This window comes from Bemisia tabaci, chromosome 4 (genome assembly GCF_918797505.1).
Source record: "Bemisia tabaci chromosome 4, PGI_BMITA_v3".
Taxonomy (NCBI): Eukaryota; Metazoa; Arthropoda; class Insecta; order Hemiptera; family Aleyrodidae; genus Bemisia; species Bemisia tabaci.
Window position 1 is genome coordinate 5,645,614 of NC_092796.1, and position 15,817 is coordinate 5,661,430.

Below are 15,817 nucleotides of genomic sequence, written 5' to 3' on the forward strand. Positions count from 1 at the left end.
CTTCAGCTGTCAACATTCAACATGGACGGCGATGAACTGAAAATATGTGATATATCTCGGTTGCGGTGTTTCAAGATCTCCATTTTATTTTCCTAGTATTTTCATGAGAAATTAGTGAAAAATTTTGTGAAAAGTAGTTAGTTAGAAAAATAGAAAAATTTTGTGATACAGCTAGTCAGGAGATTCTAAACTGGTATGCGTATAAGTTCCTGAATTTGTAGCTCATAAACTGATACTTGATTAGGATAAGTGAAAAAAAAAAAAAAAATGATTGCATGAAAAATATGATGCTCTAAATTTTTAGCACGTTAATTCGGAGCTAGGGTGTGTTTTTTACCAGGATTTTTCTATGGTACATCATACTTTGTAATAAACATGTAATCGTATAACTTGTTGTCCCTAATTATGCCAATATGTTGAAACAGGACAGGACGGAGCGGGCAGAGCGGAGGCGATTGAGCGCAGGGGATAATTTCATGAGCGCCGCCGCCCGCGGCGCACAATGGTCCAAAACTCAAGAAAAGGAAGAAATTTAGGTCGGATAATGACTGAAAAATCACGAAAATTTCGTAACTGGTGTTTTTTTTGAGTCGCTAATTTCGGATTTGATGTCAAATCGCCTACATTTTAACACACTGAACTGACCTACTAATCGTGGGCAAGTTAATGGCACGCTACAGCGCGGCGTGCTGCCGCTGCCAGCTCGAAGCGCGCAGTGACGCCTACAAACCTGAGGTGATACTTCAAGCATTGCGCGATGCGTGAAGTAGTCCTTTAGGTTTGTAGGCGTCAGTGCGCGCGCCGCGGCGCACTGACGCCTACACTGACGGGCGGGTTGTGAACGATCTCTTGCGGGGAGAGCTCCCTGGCGGAGAAACTCGATCGTATAATTTTTTTTTTTTTTTTTTTTTTTTTTTTTTTTAAATTTTCGACTTTCAAAATTATACACTGGTCATGTGAAATAATAGGTGAACTCTCAACGATAGATGAAGTGTAATAATGAAAGGCAGGTCGTGCGCCATGCGCGCTGCGGACGGCGCAGGGCGGCTTATGAAATTCTTCCCTGTGCTCTGTCGGAGCAGAGGAGCGTGAGCGCTAATTCAAATATCCCGCGGAAAGCATGAAGCAGTACCACTTTTTGAACGAGAAACGCACACTTCAGGTTTGATATTGGATGTATTTACAAGAAAAACTGCTACTATTACATTTTACCGAGGAAAACTATTAATTTCTAGCATTTGATTATGAGGATTCATTTAACAAGTGTTTTATGTGGTGTGGAAACGAAAATAGCGTGACAAAATTTATGACGACGTTACCTAGTGCCATTGTGATTTGCATCGAAGGCAATCTTGTATACCCTACGGAGGTTAGGTTTTTTGTTTATATTTGTTATCACCAAAATGATAACCGGGTTTGACAACGTGGAGTTTTCCTTGAAATAAAGCTCCACTCTGTCATTTTTTTATCAAACTTGATACTAAAAAGAACTCCACATTGTTCAAGTTATTAACATCAACTGTTCCACTGTGGATACTCCTTTGGTGCCTTGTCAGCTAAGACTTTTCTTATCTATTGTTTATGCTTCCAGTAGTTTTGTCTCACTGTTTGAAAATGAGTCGTAAATTATGTTTATTCGATATAGATGGAACTCTTACATCCCCAAGAAAGGTGAGATTTCTTCTGTCATTTGGCTCAGCCAGACCAATCTTCATTAGTTAAAAAGTTCAGTGGCTCCTTAGATTAACATGACAGCTAGTTAGTTTTTAGCCATCTCCTTTCGTTGCCCTAATGGCAAGATAAATAAAGGCTGATCATAACACTAGAGGCAAATATCTTAATTTATATGACAGCTGTAGACCGTCACCACGAAAGTGGACAGCCTTAGCATAGCATTTTTCATGTTCCTGAGACCACTCGCATGATCACATAGCATATCTACATGAAATAATTCTGTATGGAGTTCTTCAAATCATGTCACAGATTATTCTTTAAACTCATGGAGCACAATTAGAAAACTTGAAAACATGTCTAATGGAAGCTAGTGTAAGATTGGCTAAATTTCGATCTAAAATAATTGTGGTTGTTCTGGGCTTACTCTGTTTACCAATGACTTTCCATACTTGACTTGCCGCAATTTACGAGTCATTTGGGGGTGCCTTAATCTTAATCTTCCAGTCGAAGTCTCTAACTTAGTTTTTGACCAAACAAGAAAGATCCCTCCAGTTCTGGGGACTTGTCCATCACGTCGAAAATTGGCCAGAAACTTATGACAAAGATTAAAAAACTTAACATGAAAAAAGAGAGACACTTAATCAGGTTAACAAAACTTAGGACATTTTATTTTTGTTTTATGTCAATCAATCAAGTGTTCTCTATACTTATTAAGTGCACTTAAACTTCAATGCAAGCTTTTGGATTTACATGTTTCATTTCTCTACTCAAAGAATGAGTGCTCCGGATTGATTGGATTTTTCCGAAACCAAGTTAGAGAATTTGACTTGAAAATGGGGATGCAGTGCTCCAATGTAAAGTTGGTTAAGTAAAACAAGTCATCATTGAAGAGGAAAAGTTCAGAAAAATCGTATCTTAAATTTAACTCCTGATAAAAATGAAAAATACCACCCACGAATTTAAAGGAAAGTTGAAAATAAGCTTCGGTTATGATATGCATTGGGCGGTACAGTAAGTTATATGTAGGTAGGTACACCTGAATCTAAAAGCCTGAAATTCCTCAAATACATGTATGATATTTTACAAGACAACGTAAGAAGCTCTCTGCTGAAAGCTTGAAACAGTATCCAAACTTTTTAACGATCGTGAATTTTTTTATTTTTTGAAGGGTATTTAAATGGATGAATTTTTATTTTGAAAAAACAGAAATAAAAATTGGAGTTTTTTTTAAAAATAACTTTGATAGACTAGGGAGTGGATGCTGAAAAAGCCTAAAATAAAGGGAAAGGTGTGCCTTCTGAAGGCAGCTCATGGGCAACAACTGAATAAGTCTGTTACTGACCATCCGCAGTAATTGTTATTTTACTCTCGTTCAAAGACAGTAAATTTTATGTAACTTTTTAAGTTTCCGGACTCTCACAATACTTTGTAATTATTCAAATTCAAATGTTCCTGATTTCAGAAAATCACTCCTGAGGTACTTAGTTTCTTGTTGGAAAAAGTCAAACCAGTGAGTGCGATAGCATTGGTTGGAGGTTCAGATTTGAGCAAAGCTTCCGAGCAAATGGGTGGAGATGAAAGTAAGTAGATCAGTAGAAGGAGGGGTCTCGTTCTAATTTTTTTATGAAAATTAAGGTACAGCAACTTTTTTGCGAACAATTTTTCAACTGATATAACCAAACCAAACGTGCAAAATGTGTTTATCTTTTTTCATTGCTTGATTCTCAAGTGAGTGTCACAACTTTAACACAACCTAAGTACTCACCCGTTTGTGCAATGTATCGTCCTTGGGGAATATTTCCTGCTCTTTCAGTTCTGTCACTGTATTAGGAGGTATTTAATTTTAGATTTTAATTAATATGAAGGTATTTCATTTTAAATGTCTTTTGGTACGATTTGCAAACCAAAAACCTTTGAGTTTTAATCGCTGAAATGTGAGTTCCATACGTGAGGTTGGGAACCAGAGTTACCAATTTCTCTTTCTACAGGGAAGTAAAGGTACGGTACCTAAGGCCATCCAATTTTCTATGCCTCAGTGTCAGTGTTCCCTAGAAGCATTTAATATTTTTGCTTGTTTTTGTCAAAAGAATATAATATATCATACGTTCATAGTGCCTTTATTATCATTTAATCTGTTTCTATGATTATAGTTTTGAAGCAATTTGATTTTGTTTTTACCGAAAATGGACTGATGGGTTTCAAGAATGGAGAGAAATTCCACGAACAGGTCAGCAAATGCCAAGATTATTGATAATACTCTTTCAAGCTGCCTGTACTGGGCACCCGATTGTATCAAATCGATAAAACTGTATCAAATTGAATTTAACATACTGGACACAGCCGTCAAATTTGAAAAAGTTGAATCAGGGGTGAATTTAAACATGTCAGATGCATCTCGCTATTCATACCTAACATCAATTTCCAGCTTCAAGTGGTTTTGGATTGGTACATGTTTTGGATTCCTTATATTTCACTTTGATATTAATAGTCACTTTCGATAACACTTTGACTTTTGAAAGCTGCTTAGTTTTCGTAATTTGCAGCGCAAGGTTTGAGATCGCCTAGCCCCTTTAAAATCCAGCTTTAAGTAGATATTGTAAGTTAGTTTGCGTTTTCCTGACGCAACATAATCTTGAGTGCCATCAAAAATTAAATAGATGACTTCAATGTTCCATTACGTCAGTCTTTGGATTCATAGCGGATGCGTAGCTTTGTTAACTTTACCTTCCTCTTACAGACTATCGTGAAACACCTGGGTGAAGAGAAACTTCAGCAATTCATCAATTTTGCTCTCAAGTATATGTCTCAAATAACATTGCCATTCAAGCGCGGGACTTTTATTGAGTTTCGCACTGGAATGTTGAACATTTCTCCTGCTGGCCGTTCTGTGACTCAAGCTCAAAGAGATGCTTACGAAGAATATGATAAGGAACATAAGATAAGAGAGAAATTCATTCAGGCTATCAAAGAAAGTTTGCCAGACTTGGGACTCACGTATAGTATAGGTAAACTGTTTTTTTACCACCTATCTCCATTATTTATAGTGTCATTATTTTCGATTGTGCCAAATATTTGAAAATGCCTGCGCATTAAGTTAATTTTAAAAGGAAAATAGGAGATTAACAGTGACGAGGGCTACCAAAAAAAATGTCTTACAAAAAAGAAAAGTACTTTAAGCTATAGCTAATGATAGACCACTAACAGAGGTGCAAATGTAAATATTATGCTCAATGTTAGCTGATCAAAATTTCACCCAAATCACGATCTGTGCCACAAAAATTACTATTGCTAACTTCCTTACTAAGATATTAACGTTTTTCGATGCATAAATACATACTTACTCCGTAAGAAAAAAAATTTTCTCTATTTTAGTTTAATCGCTCTTTAAATGGTATTGTAACAGTCTCTGCAGTATAAAAATATGGCAATTTCATTTAAAATTTTAAGAAGAAAAAAACTCAGCCATTTCGGTTTTGAATTAGCAAGCATGTTTGGTATTCATTTAATCCAAGGTTTAGTGGCACAGACTGCTAATAAACTTTTTCTATATTAAGGCCTGCTGAAGTAATGACCACGCACTGTATACCAAGTAATTCGGAGCCAGCCAAATTCGATATCATATGATATAAGGCTTCCTAAGGACATTGAGCTTTCATTAAATTGGCACTCACCATCTGCCAATCTGTGGAAAAGCAAGGCTGAATAGTGCGTTTTTTTGGTATTTTTACAGGTAATATCTTGTAGAAAAAATAATTAGTCGCGACATCTTGTAAATGACCGAGGAGAGCTTTTGTTCGCTTGCTGGCGGGGAAGATTGAGACAGTTTAAGAGAATCAATTTCTGGTGAACGAGAACAGCAAGTGGCGCACTGTCCTTACAGTCACAGCAACAGTCTCACAACTTATTCAGTAAATGCATTTAAGAAGGCCAATTTAGAAAGCTCGGCTTTTAAAGCTCATCGTGCTCAGGTGTTTGTAAGGAACATTATATCAAATAATATTGCAATTTAGTTGGCGCTGAATTTCTTAGTATTTCATACATGGACTTTTGAAAGCAACGCAGGAGGAACATGCATCTTCTGAAAGACAAAGACAAACCTTTGAAACTCTTAACTCTATCTTATCCTCTTCCTTTATTTTACTTCATGGTTGAAAAGTCTTTTAAAAGTCTTATTTTCATGTTTTGCAGGCGGACAAATCAGTTTTGACGTGTTCCCAACCGGGTGGGACAAAACATACTGCCTACAATTTTTGGATGATTTCGCTGAGCGGATTCACTTCTTTGGGGACAAAACCTCTCCTGGAGGAAATGATCATGAAATATTCTCTGACAGCAGAACCATAGGACACACCGTAACTTCATACGAGGATACAATTGCTCAGCTAAAGAAGATTCTTGACATTCCCTAGTGGTCTTGTGAAAATGCAGATTACAAACTCTACAATCGTATATTCATGCCGTCCTTGCATTTGCACAGCCAGATGCTCATCACTTTCGTTAAGTCAGTATTTTTTTACGTGCGTACCAAAGATTTTTGGAAAGTGAAAGTTAGAAGTAGGTCAGTCAAAAGGATTTAGAATTTACAATCAATCATCCATTTCAGTTTTTGTCAATATAGAAAAATGAGCATCTTGTTTTCTTCTTCTTTATTTTAGATCAGCCGTTGGTTTTGAAATAAATGCTTTTAAAAAAAAAGCAACTTATTGCTATCAGGGGCAGCCGCGGGTCTTTCTAATTCTATTTCTTTTTTTAAAAGTTTTAGCCAAGCTTTGAGGTTCAAAGGGGTCAATCTTAGCACTTGGGCTAAGGCATTGTATGTTGTTTACACTTAAACATCACAGGGCGAGGAGGAACACTGCTTCATTAAGAACTCTGCCATTTCATTCATGCAAACTCTGCTTTTTCTACTGCGCCCAATTTATAATGCTGATATTTTGGCTAAAATTTCAGTAACTTCTCTTCCACAGATCATGCTCTACATGAAATAATTTTGAGGGGAAAAGAAAAACCTAAATCGGAATGCCTAAATTCATACCTTGTGTAGTGGTTCATTAAATTTTGAAGACTCAGCTTGATGCGCAAGTAGCTCATATTGAAACCTTGAGAGTAGAAGTTTGATCAAATCAAAAATGGCGTCTTAGGTGAGAGGAAAGAATGGATTGAAAATCCTTCTACCCTCATTTCATCTGTTCTTAAAGAAACCTCAAAGTTGAAAAATAATTTTACGGGAGACACTTGTAAGGTGGACATAAGATCAGATTTTTTCATGGTTCTAGGATTTGTAAAAAAGCATAATTGAATCTACTCATGCAAAAACGTTCGTTGTCTCATACAGGGTTTCATGATTGCAGTGGTTTTTTTTTTGCCTGACAACACTGATGAATAAGATCGATCTCTTTTGTAAACGTTTAATTATACTTAGGGTATTATTTATAAAATTATTCTACATTCTTAACGTTATAAGGGGATTATTTAAAAAATTGTTCTAAATTCCTAACGTCTTAACCTATCTTGTCTGTTATGAGAGACACATTGGTGTTATTGGTCAAGTCAAAGATCTATTGTACAATATTTGTACCTAAACGTTTTGTCAATTCATGAAAAATAAACAGAAATTCACACAAAAGTATAATTTTATTTGAATGAGAGTCTCATAACGATGAACAAAAAACTAAGCCTGTAAGTACAGTTTCTAGACACCATGGTATGAAAAAGTGTCCTGAATTTTTTTCATAATGAAATTCATTTTTATTCTTTTAGCCAACAACAAAAAAATTGTAATAAAATAAAAAATTACCGCACAGAACTAGAAAAAGGATAAGTCAAAATTTTTCATCAAAAAAAGATCTATTTCTAGAAAAAATATATTACTCTTCTAAAAGAAAATTTCCCCTAGCATAATTATAAGGCTTGAAAGTGGGAGAAAAAGAAGATAGGATCCCATTTTATCATTTCCTGTGTTTGAAATTAGAAAATCCACTTTTAGAGGAAAATTTTTTAAAGCATCAAAGTTGCTGTTTTAGTACAAAGGTGTTGTAATAACTCACGGATAATATATACTGCAGACTAAAAAGTCAGGAGGCTGCTCTAATAATTCTTCACAAGCAGTTCTGCGTGATTCTTTAAATTGCTGATATGTATACGTTCCTGTAAAAATAAAAATATTGTAGGATAATTTCCACCCAGCTTTTATTGGCTCTGATTATTTTGAAGAATTATAAATTATTACGAGCTGTTTACTAAAAAAAGCTAACTCATGATCAGTTTTTGAGTTCAGATTTCTCAGTTGGTTCTCAAATTGATCTGAACATTAGGTAAAAAGGACATTGAAAAATGACTTAACTTCCTTAAATGATTCAATAGAGCAGGGTTTTAGCAAAAGTTTCATTTCTTTCTCCCTGACTCTGATAATTTTTTTTTTTTATTAGGTAAATAATTTTTTAGAATCATATGCAGGTTATACCATTGTCGTTTTTTTGATATGTAAGTATAAGTCGCTTTTACGGCGCGCTAGGGTGCTCTGTAACGCCTATCCGCCACAGGAATCTGTAATGGTAGAGGTGCTTTGCAAAACCTACCCGCCACAGGAATCTGTTATGGTAGAGATCCCCCATGGATGTCATGGATAGTTAAAAACACAAAATTAATACACATTTTTGACCTAATGGATAAAATGTCAGTTCAACCATCCATGACTGAACACCAGTGCAAATAATATTATCTCATTATTCTAAGTTCAGATTAGCTTGAAACGTTATAATTCTCTACACATACCTCAAGAGTTGTCTCTCGGCTTCGGACGCCAACCATGCCATCAGTCAGGGTTGATTCCCGCAGCACAATTGTGAATGGTATTCCTAGGGCGTCGTTCTTAGCAATCTGCGACTCAAATGACTTTTTCCCCAAGTCTTGCTTGATTAAGGTTGAGATTCCAGATTTGCGTAAATTTCTACCAACATGTTCCGATAGCTCATAGAGGTTGTCTGCAAGTTGTACAGCTATGTAACATAAAGGAATGGATTGGACATTTTTGTAGCATTAAATAGTCACAATTTTTCTTTTATTTTGTCAAAGAGAAAAACTAGGCTTTCGTCTTGAATGAAAAGTTAATACTAGGCACCATGTTATTGAGTAATTTAGAGATGTTAAAGCAAGATGGAAATAATATTTACTGAAAAACTTCAATTTAACACATTTCTGAGAACTGGCGAAAAAATTCGTTCTTTCAGGAGTTTTAAAAGTTCCAGTGGGTGCAAAAAGAGATTAAACAAATTCTGAACTAAAATTTATTTCATTAAAAATATTAGTTCAGAATTTGTTTAATCTCTTCACATTTTTTAACAAAAATCCTAGATAGTAATGATTGGTTTTATTATTTTAAGTTAAGATTTACGTCAATATTTTTACTTCCATTATTTTCCAATTTGACGATCATCATAAGATCCAAAAATCATTACTTCAGAACCAAATACTGCTTAATATTGTTTAGGCAAGTGCATAATTTGAAGCATTAAGAAAACAGAAAGACTTAAAATTTCTTAAAATCAACTTGAGTGTTATGTGGGGAAAATCTCATTCCTCCTCTTTCATTTCTTCTACTTTTATTTGGAGGGGGGGGGGGGGAGCCAAAAAGTGAGAGGAAATAAAAGAGCACTCAAATTTTCTAACAATACTTTCATGTCAGAGGGAACTTTTCATCTGCTACATGGTACGGAAATTTTTCAAGAATGAGGAAATTGTGAAGGTGGGATTGTGACTAATTTGTATTCAAATGAACTCTCTGTATCCCTATTTCTGAAAAGAAGGATTAGGAGTCAGATCAAGGCAAGCAGCCTAAAACTCTCTGCACCCTGTAACGTGAACCTGTTCCCTTAAAAAAAGGAATGTCAAGGTTTAAGGAGAAAATAAAATAAACCTATTGCCATGCCAACGAACTTGAAAGGATCAGAAAGTAAGAAAGTCTACTGAACCTTCATTAACGAATCTATAACTTCGATCGACTTCTAAGAAATTCACTTCTCTAATGCTAGAGCAAAGGACTTACTACATGGGGGAGTGGAGAAGGTAAACTTGAATGGAGAAAGTTTGCGGTGCAATTTGAGAACTTCTTTGGTTTTGTCACGTAAGGTCACTTCTTTGTAAGCATCACACAAAAAAAGCAAAGATGCAGCTTCTAAAGTTGTTACACTTTCAACAACATGTGGTAAGACTTGCTTCCGACCTTCTCGGGCCTGGAAAAATAACACAAAACGAGCAATTAATAGTATTTTTCTCTTCTAATTGCCAGTTCTAAGACAGCTGTTGCATAGGCTGACACTTGGATGCCAGTGCTAAAAAAATTTTGGACGAATTACTTTGAAAAGTAATGATAAAAAATTATGGAAAATTTTTGGGGACATTAGTTAGTTAGTTACCCTCAAAAACCATTTCACATTTCAGACTGGGGAAACACATTATGAGTATTTTTAACATGAATCATTGATACTGTTTGCCAGAAATAAATATTAAAATAGTATATTATCTTAAAAAAATTAGCTAAAATCTAATAAAAAGACCACAAGAATAAAGGTACATGGCAACATGGCATAATTTGCTGCACAGTAGAGATTTCATTATTCACGTTGATCTACGACTTGTCCTGTCAGAGCAGAAATCATTTTTAATCTCAAAGAAAGCTACATTTTTCTCTGTCTTACAGTTTTTCAGCATTTTTTGATGATAACTCAGAGTTGTGCTTGCGTACACTTTAAGACTAGTAATCTTATAAGGTCTTGCAACGACAGCGGATTAACAATTGGCCTTAATTATGCTAAAAGAAACTATGTGCATAGGGTTTGTGTGGTGCATAGTTCTTTTTAGTGTAAATATGTCCAATTCATTTTTTGTGTATTTTCGAGTTAAGGATGAGATTGTTACCTATCTTCTACAGTCCCATTTTCCCCCTTAATTTATTGTCTTTTATCTTCCGCATTTAGCAGCAGCCTATCCCCAGATAAAGTTGTTTTCATGATCATTTGAGATTGACCTTCGAAGGGTAAAAAGGGCAGCTGGACTGGGTTCCAACCTTCGGACACAGTGACAAGGTGGAGAACAGCGCAAATCCATGGGTTTTTCTAAGTTTTTTATGAGTCATAATTTTAATTATGTGCTTTAAAACTTTGAATTCTAAACAATTACCATGAATTTTTCTTTAACACTGGAGGATAGTTGATCAAAGAAAGAGGTGCCAAAATTATGAATTGTTTCTACGGTTTCCTGTCCCCACGGAAATTCTGCTTTGATGCAAACCAAGTCTACGTTGTTAAATTGAGATGATTTCTTTTCTTCCAAGCTGAATCTTCCAGGATTTGCTGAAAACTAACAATGTTGCAGTTTATTAGTTAAGTACTTATAACCTTTACATACGTACAATTTTTTAACACAAACATTTTCTTCCCTGCCCACGACCAGCTTTCTAACTTCACCCTGAAATTTCCAAAGCCATCACAAGCATATTTTCAGTGGTCAAAAGAATTTTCAAGACACCTCCCTTGGAGCATGAAATTTTGCAAAAATGCAAGGATGAAGCAAAAATTATTGCTGTGCCAATGTTTAAGACTAAATTTGATTGGCACTTGGGAGCTTCTAATTATCACAGCCTGATATTTAGACTTATTTTACACATGGGAAGCAATGAATTTATAACACTGTCCATGAAACTCATGTGGGGCCGTTAGAATTTTTTTTTAGGGCCAATTGTTCGAAAATCTAAGTTGAAAAGTGCACACAAATTGTTATTTACTTAGGCACAAGCTATTATTAAATGCTGTTTTGAGAAGGTGGGTCGAATAAAATATTACATAACATTTTTTAAAGAGGATGTGGACCTATGCTAAGGGTGCATTATGGAGGGGGGCATGAGACGTAAGTAATGAAAGATTAGAAATTTCAGTGAAATATTTCATGAAATTTTACAAGGCTGTGAAATATTTCATATTTTCCAGAGGCTAGAGTATGCAACCTGCACTCAAACACAAGAAAAATAGAAGGAAGTCACAATTTTTACATTGTTGCGAAACATGAAAAGGAACCAGTATTTTTCAATATCTTTCATAAGTTCCTGAAATTTCATGAAATATTTCACGTGAAATTTCAATATTTTATTTTTCATGAAATTTTGCCAACCTGGGGAGGGGGGAGCTGCAATAAGAAAATCCAATGTTCAACACTGCATGTTTTATAAACGGCCTCTATGAGTAGTGTGTACAGCTTTTGCTCTACGGTGCTTGGTCTAATAGTTTTATGTCCTTCTATTTATTCCAAAATTCAGGACGAGTTCATTTTTCTCTTGTTTTAGATGAGATCATTATTGCAAATTCAAATGATTCTGAACTGAAGATTCAGCTACATATGCTGATGTTCAGATGAAAAATTAAACCTGTCCGCAGACATTTGATTTTTTATTAATAACAGTTTTGTTCAAAGGTGGCTGGTAAAAAAATATCAAGAGTTAAACGGCTTACCTTCCTCCACCACATTTTTCTATACCTTTGCCAGTGATAAAAAAATTGCTGTCCAGCAGAGGGCATAGCAAAAGAAATATGTCTCAGTAATGTGTGTTTTTTGGGCCTGAAAAAAGTAGAAAGCAGCAATAACTATCAATATATGAAGACACCTAAATTCTTGAGAGAAATATATTTTTAGATTTTACATCGCCCTAAAATATTCTGTTTTTCTTTTAAAAAAAAAAAGAATAAAAATAAAATTGTTCACACTCTCACACCTCCAAGTTACTGGTAGTAAAAAACACAAGCTACTGGACCTACACTGATAACTCCCTTCATTAAAACGAAAACAGAGAGTCCCACAAGCTTTAACTACTGAAAAAACAAGGACTTGAATAAAAAAAAAAATTTAAACTGGTATAAACTGACTAGAGGATGTGGCGATTTATTTCTTTGTTTCTTTATTTACTTATTTATTTATCTATTTACTTTCTTACCTATATTTTATTATATTACACTTGTGTTTATTGTTCATTATATCTACTGTCGATTCATTGATCTTTTCTATACTTTTCCTAAAGTTGTCAAAGTATGTTCAGCCCTAGAAGTTCATGTTTTTCTTCGTTTTGAGCAGTTTTTTTTTTTTTTTTTTTTTTTTTTTTTTTTTTTTTTTTTTTGCAAATATCGTCAGGTGCAGTTTGTTGTATTGTATGCATTGAATGTGCTATGCTGGCCACATGGAAGACAGGACCAGCTGGTCTTACTGTTGCCAGCCTAAATAAACTTGCTTAAATCTAAATCTAAATCTTCTCTCTTCCTCTGGACTGTGACTAGACAGGAGGCGAGCGAAGAGATCTGGAGCGGCTAGTATTGTACAGACTAAATCAGTTTATTGTTTATTTGATGTCTCCTTCTTCCTCTTTTTTGGTTCCTTAGTGTTTTCATTTCCAGGACAGCTGAATAAATTGTTTTGTTCAATCACTGATTTGAATTTATTAATGCATAAATACTGTAAAATGCTCTTACCTGAAGAATCTGCTCTCACTGGTGGCACTTGCATCCGTCATTGGATCGAAGTTCGTGATATTTTCAAGGCGGGTTTCAGCCAGTCCAAAGGGAAGTTGTTCGTCACAAAGTTCACGGGCTTGTGCAAAGGGTTCCGGAAGACCTGATTCAAAATTAAACTGGTCAAGTACTTGATGACTTAGAGTTGAATAAGTGGAATCGGAGAGGCTTGAAATTTAATGTACCCGAATTATTTTCATTAATTGGTAAATTAGGCTGGATGAATGTTCCAGATAGAATATAAATACAGCTTACTGTGAGAGATTTTAGCACTAAGGCTGCAGGTGCTATCTTAAACGCTCAGGCACTAAACTCTGTTTTGATTCATACCTCCCTATAAGGAGTGGGAGTTGGAGAAAAATAATTATTGATGAAAGGAGCATCTAGCAAAGAAATAGGCTTTCTACCACTCTAAGTGCAACTAAGTCATAACTCGTCTCTTGGGTCATCAATGTAAAAAGATGTCTCTACAGAGCAATTAAACCGATATTTTTCTTAAGGACCCAAGCGCTAAAATCAAGGAGTGCCATTTGGCGTGCAAATCTTCCGAAACCAAAAAATGTATGTATCAAGTTCTCTGGCACCTGACCAATTTTCCGTCCTAGTTGAAAAAACTACCTGCAAGCACTATCTTTACAGTATCAAAGTATCGAACGTAATCACTTACGGGTATAAAATGTATCGACTCGTGATAAATACTGAAAATCAAAGCGCAGCCATAGTTTTAAAATGTCAACATTTTTTGACACAACTTAAAACTGGCATTGGCGAGAAGTTAATTCGTAGAATGCCGCAAATAAAAGGATTTATGGTTCCTCATTCTTTGAAGTGACAGAGCCTCAGAATTTGTTTTTCTTGTGAAATAAAAATTACGACAATGCAAATTTCACTGTGTCTCCGTATGCATACAAGAAAAATGTCCTGCTCATACCAAAACTATTGTAATGAAAAAACAGTGTTGAAGATAAGTCAGAGAGAGAGGTACTTACTCTCACAAGATTACAGAATACGAGTATTTTTGTAATCCAAAAAAAGTCCTTCAACGGAATATTATTCATCTATGACTTTTCCCCCATCTATCTTCTTCTGAAAAAAAAACACGAGCTTTGATGTCCACATTTGAACATAATTTTAGTGAAAGTATTGGCATAACTTGGAAAAACATCAAACCTGCAGTTGAAGAGCAACACGATTCGCCAGAGTGAAAGAGGAAATTATTTTCGTCTCTGCTGATGACATTGCTGTAAATCCACTCGTTTTGGATGTTTTGACACAAGAGTTCACCAGCAGGGAAAAATTTGTAGTGGTCGACGGACTTGTTTTTCAAAACCAGTTTGAGAAATCCACTATGCCCGCTTAATTCTAAGATTTTTGGGAGTAAACTTGCCATGATTTGAATAACTGTAACATAATTCAATACCAGCAATTTTTAAAAAATGAGGCAAATGAATTTAGTTTGAAAAAGTGGTAGAAAATAAATTTGCGTTAAGGGTAATTTCTTTGATAAAATAGGAAAAAACCAAGGCATTGTGTAAATAACTAATTGAGGGGCTTGGAGGACAAGGCGCAGGAGTGCAGTTTTGGGAAAAATTGAGATATCAATTATTTCAAATAAAACTAGTCTTAACGGATTTTCTGTGAAAAATTCGCTCCCAAATTCAAATTTTTAAGCATCAAAAAGTCAGTTTGAACTTACTTCCTGCCATAGAGCTCCATGTAATTTCGAAACTTCGAACACTTATTTCTCGGAATAGTAAAATCTGCACTTATGCGCCTTGTCTTCCAAGTCCCTCAATTAAAATTTGTATCAAGTGCTGAATCTTATCACCTTTGTAGCCATCATCAGAGCAGTTATAAACACTAACACAGCATTATAATAACAATTTTGTCTTTACAATGCGGTCACAATTAAAAATTCTGAACATTCTGAAGTATTATACCACCAACAACGAGTGATATCAGTGACAGTATTCATAAACATTCTTGAGTAGCTCATATCAACCCGTGCCTGTTAAATATATTTGCAATTGCGAAGCTTTTCCTTTACATTGCAGCACCTACTGACTAGTGTATTACTTTACTTGCTACATTAATCTCTGCCTGTAAATAAGTAGGCAGTGATTGATGAAGCAATTAACCTGCTGATCAGCAGTTACTGCAATCTGACAGACAAGTAGCGTGATTGGAAATAATATTTCACAAGTGCGAGATTGTTTTGGATACTGTCAATGATACTGCTTCGGTTTGATGATTTGAAAATTTAATTGTTACTGCGCCGTAAAGATTTTATTGTTATCATAGTGTTATGCACTTGTATTTGCATGTGACTGTTTTGATGATGGTTTCAGGATAAAATAAAAAAAAGAAAATCAATCAGCCTTGCCAAAAAGCTCGAAACAACTTCCACTCTTATTTGAATAAATCCTAAAAATGAGCCTTATGACGAGCTGCGCAGACATTGCACAGAAGAATTTGAAAAAATATTTTTTATTCTTAAAAATCAGGGATTGAAGTTGCATACCTTTCTGTTCCTGTTACTGACTTGCTGACCCTGCTCAATCCTTTTTAGACGGAATCAAGGGAATGTTCCCGGG

The 15,817-nt window shown here is 35.2% G+C and overlaps 2 protein-coding genes across 2 annotated transcripts; one reads left to right on the plus strand and one right to left on the minus strand.

The window, feature by feature from the left end:
• Positions 1-1,375: 1,375 nt before the first annotated feature.
• Pmm2 (phosphomannomutase) lies at positions 1,376-6,308 on the plus strand. Its single transcript, XM_019042613.2, has 5 exons — positions 1,376-1,671; positions 3,137-3,254; positions 3,825-3,901; positions 4,412-4,679; positions 5,863-6,308. Exons 1-5 carry the CDS (start codon positions 1,582-1,584, stop codon positions 6,081-6,083), a joined length of 774 nt encoding a protein of 257 aa, XP_018898158.2. The 5' UTR covers positions 1,376-1,581; the 3' UTR covers positions 6,084-6,308.
• Positions 6,309-7,289: 981 nt separating this feature from the next.
• PolG2 (DNA polymerase subunit gamma-2, mitochondrial) lies at positions 7,290-14,235 on the minus strand. The gene is made up of 7 exons (XM_072299192.1): positions 14,213-14,235; positions 13,185-13,326; positions 12,177-12,282; positions 10,852-11,031; positions 9,719-9,905; positions 8,449-8,672; positions 7,290-7,821 (listed from the first exon to the last, which is right to left on the minus strand). Exons 2-7 carry the CDS (start codon positions 13,223-13,225, stop codon positions 7,762-7,764), a joined length of 798 nt encoding a protein of 265 aa, XP_072155293.1. The 5' UTR covers positions 13,226-13,326; positions 14,213-14,235; the 3' UTR covers positions 7,290-7,761.
• Positions 14,236-15,817: the final 1,582 nt, after the last annotated feature.

Coding starts and splice junctions, on each gene's coding strand:
- Pmm2 (XM_019042613.2), top strand. CDS start 1,582: ATGCTTCCAGTAGTTTTGTCTCACTGTTTGAAAATGAGTCGTAAATTA. Junction 3,902..4,411: donor GAGAGAAATTCCACGAACAG/GTCAGCAAATGC, acceptor TTCCTCTTACAG/ACTATCGTGAAACACCTGGG. Junction 4,680..5,862: donor GGGACTCACGTATAGTATAG/GTAAACTGTTTT, acceptor CATGTTTTGCAG/GCGGACAAATCAGTTTTGAC.
- PolG2 (XM_072299192.1), bottom strand. CDS start 13,225: ATGACGGATGCAAGTGCCACCAGTGAGAGCAGATTCTTCAG. Junction 12,283..13,184: donor AGTGAGAGCAGATTCTTCAG/GTAAGAGCATTT, acceptor TACTTTTTTCAG/GCCCAAAAAACACACATTAC. Junction 9,906..10,851: donor GTGTTAAAGAAAAATTCATG/GTAATTGTTTAG, acceptor TTATTTTTCCAG/GCCCGAGAAGGTCGGAAGCA.